This window comes from Alligator mississippiensis, chromosome 8 (genome assembly GCF_030867095.1).
Source record: "Alligator mississippiensis isolate rAllMis1 chromosome 8, rAllMis1, whole genome shotgun sequence".
NCBI classification, from domain to species: Eukaryota; Metazoa; Chordata; order Crocodylia; family Alligatoridae; genus Alligator; species Alligator mississippiensis.
Window position 1 is genome coordinate 23780056 of NC_081831.1, and position 9369 is coordinate 23789424.

The 9369-nt window shown below is 51.7% G+C and overlaps 1 protein-coding gene across 3 annotated transcripts in view; it reads right to left on the reverse strand.

Annotated features, from left to right (window-relative positions):
* SLC44A2 (solute carrier family 44 member 2) overlaps window positions 1–9176 on the reverse strand; it is a 47284-nt gene extending 38108 nt beyond the window's left edge. For 2 of the 3 annotated variants that reach the window (XM_059732356.1, XM_014606273.3), the window contains exon 1: window positions 1060–1252. In XM_059732356.1, coding sequence (XP_059588339.1) covers window positions 1060–1083 — 24 coding nt within the window. In that variant the 5' untranslated portion in view covers window positions 1084–1252. Of the gene's footprint in view, window positions 1–1059; window positions 1253–9058 lie in introns of those variants that run through there. The other variant, XM_014606271.3, reaches the window with a different exon arrangement.
* Between the last annotated feature and the right edge of the window lie 193 nt (window positions 9177–9369).

Genomic DNA, 9369 nt, shown 5'->3' on the forward strand with positions numbered 1-9369 from the left:
GGGTTTTGCTGAGATCTTTGTAACAAGACAACTGCTCTATACAGGCATGCCTCAAAGCTCTAGGGGTGCTTTGAGTCTAAAAAGATTGAGAAACATTTCTGTAGACTAACAAATCAGATGTATAGATAGATAGATAGATAGATAGATAGATAGATAGATAGATAGATAGATAGTCTAAGAGATCTGCTTTGGTTACACACACAATTTGCTTTGGTTAGATATGCATATACACACACATGTATACACACAAATGCTTGGTTAGTTAGATTATATATATGTATATATGCATGCATGTATGTAATCTACATACACAATCTCTTTTGTTAGATCTATATACATACATACATACATACATACTCACACACAGCTATATAAACACACACACATACACATAAATAATTTGCTTTGGTTAGATACACGCACACAATCTGCTTTTGTTAGACATATATAATATGCATACAGACACACACACACACACACTCTGCCTTGATAACTTGCACATGTATACATAAGCATACATAGACACAGACACACACACACAGCACAAATGACCGTGAACCGAAGTACCCTTCCTGAGCTGCTGTGAAAGTGTGCACAAAGCAGATGTAAGGTAGTGAATTGAGGAAAAACAGCCACAAAGAAAGGCGGATGAGAGGCGGCTGCCGTCTTGTTTCACCCAGGAGCTGGTATGTGAATTCTGGCCCCCCCTCTGCCCTGTGCCCACCCCAGAGCCAGCTGCTTAGGGGGAGTTTCACCCACGAAAATCCATTTCGTCATGGGGTTGCTTTCCAGCTATACCAGAGGTCAGCCCAGCCTCTTTCCACCAAGGATCAGAAATGCATTTAAGCTGCTGGCAAGGATCCTGGGGCTTTGGAGACCCACAAAGGCACAGAACCAAGACCCACCCTGTCCAGCTCAGGGCTTGTGCCATGATCCTGCCCCTGGCTTCCAACCTGTACAGCCAGCCCATGGGAGGCCTCGCCACCCAGAACTAGCAGACCCCACACTACAGTGCATTCCCTATGGAGAAGACAGGCCCCGCAAAGGTGACACTCTTACCATGTTTGCCATAATAGTTCTCATCTCTGCTCATCTTGGCTGCAAGATCAGCTGGATTTCTCTCTTTCCTACCCCTCCAAGCCAGCCAGCGGGGCTCCAGCAGAGCTTGCTGGGATTCCTTTCCCTTCTTGGCTAAACTGCTCTAATTTGTAGGCGGTAATTTGAGCAAGCCTCCCTTTCCAGCCCCTGGGTTTCCTTTCCCACATGCCTCCTGCCCTCTTCTCCGCTGAGGCGGTGCTCTGGGCAACCAATAAAAACTGAAATCTGTTCAGACATTGCATTTAAAGAGACAACAGACTGAAGAGCTCTCATAACTACCAAGGCACCAGACCTCATCGTGGCCCCACAATTCGGCTGTCCCCCTATACCCATCCAGACCACACCACCACTGTACCTAATAACAAGGTGCATGACATCCAAGAATCATTCGGCTGCAGCTCTGCCAGTGTCATGTATGCCATCCCCTGTGAACAGTGCCTGTCTGCAAACAGACTGGGTGATCTCTAGGTATAGAACAAATGAACGCCCGTTTGAGATCAGCTGCAGAAAGACACAAGACCCTGAGGAAGATACTTCACCCTCCCTTGGATGCTCCATTGCTGACCTTGGGATTGCTGTTCTCTGGCCAAAAAAATATTTAAAAATCAGTTTGAATGGCAAACTGAGGAACAAGAAAGCAGTCACAGACTGGACTGTGTTCAATCTGGTTTAAACAGGGACTAGGGATTCTCATCTCATTGCCTGGATTAGTTTGTGACCCCCTTTGTTCCTATTGGCATTTTTCTCTCTAAGAACTGCCCCCTTCCACCCTCCCTCCTACTCTCCCTCCCCTCCCTATTCTAATTTCTCTCTCCTTATACTCTGCTTCCTGCACGTCTTTAAACAACATCCAATGAAGCGAATGTGGGTTCACAAAAGCTTGAGATCTCTCTCTTTGCGTATCAGAGAAATCAGAGTCCCCTGCTACATTACATATATTACGCAAGAGGCAGACAAGGTTATTTGGGTAAATCTGCTAAATCTAACTCAAATAGTTGGAAAAATTTCATAGTTTCACAGTGCTTAGGGTTGGAAGGGACCTAAGCAGATCATCAGGTCTGACCCCCTGGCTCAGGCAGGAATGAGTGCAGGGTCATAACACCCCAGCCAAATATCTGTCCAGTCTCCTCCTGAAGACTCCCAAGGTAGGGGAGAGCACCACCTCACTTGGGAGCCCATTCCAGAGCCTGGCGGCCCTAACTGTAAAGTAATGTCTCCTGATGTCCAGCCTGAACCTTCTCTAACAATTTGTGGCCGTTATTCCTAGTAACCCCCGGTGGTGCCTGGGGGAACAGAGCCTCCCTGAATCCCCGCTGGTCCCCCCTGGTGAGTTTGTAAATGGCCACCAGATCCCTTCTCAGTCTTCTCTTGTGGAGGCTGAACAGGTTCAGGCCCTTCAGCCTCTCCTCGTAGGGCGTGACCCGCTGCCCCCTGACCATGCGAGTGGCCCTCCTCTGGACCCTCTCAATGCTAGCCACATTCCTCTTGAAGTGCGGCGCCCAGAACTGGACGCAGTACTCTTTTCACAAAAAGGAGTAAAAATTCCTCTATTTGAGTTGGTCTAATAAAACATATCAGATTTACCCAAAGAATCTTGTCTGCCTCTGTCCTTAGACCAACACCGCTACAACCTATACCCATATATTACACAATCCACTGTTGAATCGTGCAGTAAGTTTAGACTGACTGCAAGTGAAAAGTAACTATCGCACAATTAACTGGTGAATCACACAATAAATTTAGATTGGCCATACATGCAAAGTAATGATCTAGCTGACCAGGAAGGAAACTGGCTGAGAGGACCCCCGCGATTATGGGACCACTTTTCTGTCCCTCGTCTGCTCACATCCCCAAGCAGGTCCACTGGACTCGTTCAAGGGACAGCGGACACTGTCCTGTGTGCTCTGCTTGGTGTGCCCCCTCCGTCTACGAGATGTAAACTTTTGACCCTCACTCTTGTCCCTATTTTGTTATTTGTCCCAGAAATAAGTTGCCACTTTCCCAGGCTTATAGTTGTACTTGGTGGGCAAGTAAAGTTCTTTAAAGTAGCGAATAGACCTGTATCACACTGGGCCCTCGCTTACATCAACAAGGTCCTGTGCGAGGACAGTCTCTGCCCACCATTATCCCCCAGCCCCTGGAGCTCATCAAGGGATCCCAGCCTGAACAGCCCCTGCAGCAACCCCCACCCCATCATCTCAGCAGGCTGGAGGATACCAAGTCAATCTGCTTCCAGACTCTGCTGCTGCCAACTCTACACACTTGTGATCTGTACCCTCCACCATCCCATCCTCGCATCCTGCCCAGACACTAAGAGGTGGAATATGCTCAATGAGGATGCAAGGGTCCCCCAGTGGAAGAGCATACATTCCACCTTGATCCTGAGCCACCTGGGACCTCAGCTGGTGGCTCCTCCACAGAGCTGTCTGGGTGTGTATCTGGCATGCTTTACAGACACCCTTATACCTGCCTTGTCTAAGAGCAGAGGGGCACATGCCTACCTGTAGCTCCTTCACCATCTCCTCCAGAACCTCCTGCTGAGGTCTTGGCAGCACTTCTCCCTGCACCTTCTCTTTTATGCACTCCCCAACTGCAGTCCCACCAAGCCCTGCTCTTGGCTATGCTCAAGATGGCCATCTACCAGCCCAGGAAGATCCCTTGTTATCAATCAGTGGCCTCATTCTCTTTCTTATTTTCTCTTTTTTTTGTCCTCCGGAATTTGTTGATGTGTTCCCAGTGGCCTTCCTTACCAAGGGAGGCTTATAGTATTTCATGCTGGGCCTAAGCCCATGATCTTTTGGCACATCAGATTGCCAGTGTGACACAGGCCTCTGGCTGGTGTGCTCTGCTCTCCATGTCCCCTCCTTGGTGCACTCGTCTTGAACCTATGACCTTCACTCCCAGAGCCATCCCTGGGGGTGGGAATCAGAGTGACTGCCCCAGGCCCCGCAGAGCTGGGCCAGCTTTGCATCCAGCCACTTGCCACCCCACCAACACCACCGCATCTGGACCCTACACAGGCTGATTTGCCCCAGGTCCTGCTACGGGCGTCTCTGCTCATTCCCATCCCTGTTTTGTCTTTCAGTTGTCCCCAGAGATCAATGATGTGCCCTCAGCACTAACGGGGACTTATAGCTCTACTTGGTGGGCATTAGCTCACGTTCCAAAATGTTGCATGAAAAGGCCCATGTCACACCAGGACAAAAAGCAGAGGCTGGAAGGGAGAGTGAAGTGGGTCTGACCAGGGTTTATTCTTCCCTGTTCCTCTCTCACCTGTGGCCTTCAGCATTTAAGGTCAAGGATATTCGGATTCAGAGGCTGTATCCTTAATGCCTGTGCCCAACAGCAACCGATGCCCCTTTCTTCCAAGAATGGGTCCAATTCCTTGGAGTATCTGGCAAAACTCTCAGCTGCTTCTGCATCTGGGGGCAATGATTCCACCCTGGAATGACTTGCTAGGTGGAAAAAAATTGCCTTGGGTTCGTTATAAACCAACAGCCTCCCAGTTTCAGGTTGTTACCCCTTGTTCTCGTCTGGTGAGAGCTAGGCGATAATAAATCTCTAGTGACTTTATCTTCAACACAGTATTTTGGAACCTGCTTCTTGTGTTTCCTCTTGACATCTCTAACCCAATAACTGGTGGATGCCAGGGAGGATATTGATCTCTCTATATCTATCCAGATCAATGCTCCCCCTCTATAGCATCCACCCCTGCCAGTGTCAGAGACAGGATGGACCATGGGTCTGCCCTGGTCTGGCCCAGCTGATGGGCTTAAGGACACATCCAGTTGTACTCCCTGTTGCTGCCAGACCTGCTGCTAGGCAGGAGAAGATCCTGGCAGGGACATCCCCAGCTGCCCAAAAGCCAGCACAATTTCCTTTTGCTCAGCCAAGGACATCCCCAAAAGAGAAGAGAAGTCACTTCGCTTCTCATGAGTGCTGGGGAGGGGGAAGGGAGCAGCAGGCAGGCAGCTGCAGCCGGATACAGAAACCGAAAACAGGAGGGTGGAGGGTGCAGGGCTTAAAAAAAGGCCCCTTCCCCCTTCGCTCAGACTCATGCCCACAGAACCTGGGTGTCCTGACACAAACACACATGAGCACTTTCCCTCCCACCAATGCATCCAGCTGTGAGATTGGTGCATGCACACAGAACCCAAGCATCAGGGACACAAGTGCGTACATGCTTTTCTCACCCCACCAATGCACCCGGCTGTGAGCTGGCTGACACCTGGCCTTCATCTTGGGGCGCAGGCCTAGTCTCTCTCTGGGGAGTTCTCCCCCACCCCGTGCCCAGCAGCAACAGGCCTCCACCTGACTTCCTTTTCCTGTAGTAGAAACCAAAGAAAACCCCCTCCCCCCTTGAGGAGACCGAGCCCAAGCATGACATGCAAATCTCGAGGCCACACTAGGTCCTTTCTCTGCCCTGTTTCCCTGAGATAGAATGAAGGCGGTTAGAGGTGCAGTGGTATTTTTTCCACTGATTCACTTATAAGGGCCCAGCCAGCCACCTGGAGGCTGCTAAGCCAGGTGAAGGAGTCCCAGGCTCACGCTTCTCACCAGTTTGCAGCACCAGTTTGACAGGAGAGAAAACCCATTACACAGAGGCCAGGACCCTTACAAAAGAGGTCTTGGCACAGCTTATCTTAGTCCAGGATCTACCATATTTTGCGCTTACCACTTGTCTCCTGATAGGACACACCTTTTTGGGGGGATGGCAGAAGGAAGGAAAAAAAAAAAAAGATGTTTCCTTTTAACCAAACCATCCAGAATCAGTTTCTCCATTTTAAGACACATGTTGCAGTTTTCAATTGAGGGCCAAGGTGAGCGCTGTAGGTGAATAAATATGGTAATTTAAGCCAAACCTGAAAAAGCCCTTGACTTAACTCCCCTAGGCCAATACAACCACGTCCTGGCCAGAGCCTTTATTTGAAGGGTGCGATGATCCTGACAAAACAGGTCCAAGCAGAGCTTAGTTCATTCCTGGAAATACTGTATATATTCACATACCACATGCTTCCTAATAGGACACACACCTTTTTTAGGGGAAGATTGAAGGAAAAAAAAAAAAAGAGAGAGAGATTTCCTTTTAACCAGACCATTCATAATTGGTTTTCCCATTTAAGACACATGCTGCAGTTTTCAAGGAAGGGGAAAGGTGAGTATTGTAGGTGAATAAATATGGTAATTTAAGCTAAGTTTACAAAAGCCCTTGATTTAACTCCCCTGGACAGAGTTTGCTGGGACAGACCTATCGGCAGATGCCTGTGTGGGAGAGAGAAACCCTGTTCCCCAATGCCATTAAAAGCTCCTTCATGTCAATATAACCACGTCCTCACCTGAGGCTTCATCTGCAAGATGCAATTACACTGACAAAAAAGGCCAGCAGAACTCAGCCCATTCACATATCATATTTATTCACATACCGCATGTCTCCTGATATGACACATGCCTTTTTGGTGGGAAGACCAAAGGAAGGAGAAAAGAGAAGTTTCCTTTTAACCAAACCACTCAAAATCAGTTTCCCTATTTAAGGCATGCCACAGCTTTCAATTGAGGGGAAAGGTGAACCTTGTAGGTTAATAAATATGGTAATACAAACCAAGCCTGCAAAAGTCCTTGATTTAACTTCCCTAGGTAGTTTGCTGGTACCATGGCTGGATCTAGGATTATGAAAAGTAGGGTGCAGATGCTGCGGGGAATCATCCCATATGACACAACACACATTTTTGTTCAAAAGAAACTAGAAGTGATATTTGTTTTTGCAGCAATCTTGAACTGAGGAATCCAGCCCTAGGCCCCTAGCATATTAGTAAAGTTTCTAGTTTCTTTTTACCTGGAGAAAAATAAGTGGTGTGCTCTGTGTCATCATGGGTACCCTGCTTTTCAACACCCTGGGGCCACCCATGTTGACATCCACCATTTATTGGCATCCAGGCCCTGCTACGTGTTCAAATTAAAGGCAGATAGAAACCAGCTATAGAGTTGTCACACATTTTTAAGTGCTAAGGTTATAGCTGAATAGACATTTTTATGGTGTGATAATTACTTTGCATGGTTTAGTGCATGACTCAAGGGTGAAGGGTGTGATGTATGTAATGTGTAGTAGGGGTCAGAGATGCCATTAAAACACCTCCATCTGTTCTGGTCAAGGGCTGTGAACAGCTACAAGTTTCACCCTTTGTTGACCCTGGGTCTGCACTCTGCCTCCACCCCCTCATGTAGCCATGAATTCCACACACTAATGACATGCTGGGTAAAAAAAGTCCTGACTCTTGCTGGTTTTGAACCTGTTTTGGTCATTCCTGCGGGTGCCCCTGGTTCTAATATCTTGGGACTGAACGAGTAACAAGTCCCTGATCACTTGCTCCAAACTCTTCATGGTTTTATAGACTTCTAATCCTATCCCCCAACCTGCTTCTTTCCAGGCTGCAGCCCCAGTCTTTTCAGTCTCTCCTGGTCTGTCCAGTGTTCTGGCCCCTATTCGTGTTGGCTGCCCTCAGCCCTGGCTGTCCTTCCTTTGGCTCTAGGCTGGGGAAGGAAAACCTGCCCCTGGCCCAGGGTGAGAGGGTAGCTGGGAGTGAGTTGGGTGGTTCTGAGTTGCTGTGGGGGTTGTGATCTGTGACGCTGCCCCGAGCCAGCGAGTTCCCACCGCCATGGTTCGCTTTCCTCACCCATTATAAATAAACCCTGACTGGGCATGTGGGCTCAGAGCCAGGAATACAAACCAACGGTTTGTGGTTCCCAGCTGCCACTGCCCCCACGCCCCTCACGTGTCCAGGGCCCAGCTCCTCCCTGCACTCACCTCCCAGCTCCCCCTGCCTCCCAGGGCTGGAGAGAACCCAGGTGTCCGGGCTCCCAGCCCCACTGCTCTCACCCTCCAGCCCCCTTTGCCCCCCCCTAGCTGGGAGAGAAGCCAGGCATCCCAGGGGTCCCTGCTCCCTTAACTCCACCCTGGGTATAACCTGCAAGACAGGCCCAGATTCCCAGATTCCCGGGCATCCCCTGCCAATTGCTGGGAGGGAGCCAGAAGCCTGTTGCCTGGCAAGTAGCTCCCATTGGCTGGTAGTGATGTCATGGGGTGATGGGATGGACAAGGGAACAAAAGATGGGGGGGCAGGCCCTCCTGCCTGGAGATGCCTTCCTGCCCTTCACAGGCCCCTGTGCCCATCCCAGCCCCCCCTTCCCTCCCCCCCCCAAATTAAGGGAAGGCAGGAGCTTGAGGGGAGCTCCATGGGGGTCTGTGCAGTGCCGCCCCCTCCCCCCACAAAGGAAAGCAGATGAGCAACCCCCCCACCGCAACACCTTCATGAGACCCAGGGATGGTGAGTCCCTCCCCATGCCAGGCAACCCCTGGGGAGTGACAGGGGGATCAGGGTGAGATTTAAACGCCCCCTCTCTGCCACTGAATTATTCTAGTACCCTTGGTCAAGTCCCTTTGCCTCCACAGGAGCCAGGGGGCTGCAGCCTCCTTCCCACTGCACAGGGGATGCCAGACACAGTGGTGATGGGCACTGGGGCAACATCTAACTCTGTCCCCTCCCCCCCACTGCCAGTCAAAGCCACCCTGGCTACTTCCATCCTTCCAGCCCCCACAACCCCCTGAGCCTTCTCTGCTGGGGCAGGAGGGGGGATGGACACCTGGGGTCACCCCCTACCTGCCTGGGCACAGAGATGCTGCCAGGACTCCAGGCAGGGTCCCAGCTCTGAGGCCCGAGGGAGCAGGGATGACCAACATGCCCCAGGCCCAGGCTGTTGCCATCGCAGGCAGCTCAGGTCCGGCTGTCCCCCCCCCGGCCTTGCTGGTGCCCCTCACTCCCGACCCGCAGCCCCCCGCTAAAGGTGCCTGCCCTCCCAGTGCCCGGGTTACCCCCTCCCTCCCCGGGGCGGCCACAGACCCCAGGCGTCCGGGGGGGGCTGGGGGGCAGCGGCGCTGGGATACGGATCCCCCCCCCTCCGTTACCGTAAGCCCCGGGCGGGTCCCTCCGGTCCAGCTCCTCGTCCATCGCGGCCCGGAGACGCCCCGAGCTGGGGGGCGGAGCGAAGGGCGGGCCATATAGGTCCATCTCCGCCCCCCGGGCCCTAGAGCCGCCCTAGGGGCTGCCCAGGCCGTACAGCCCGCTTCTCCCCCCACCCCCGGCCGTATGGTCCAGCGCCCCCCCCCCGGGAGAACCCGGGCGTCCTGGCCTCTGCTCCACGGGGGGGACGGGACTCTGGGGGTCCGACCCGTGACCATCGCCCCCCCGCAGGGACTGGGCGGGGCTGCAGCGCCCC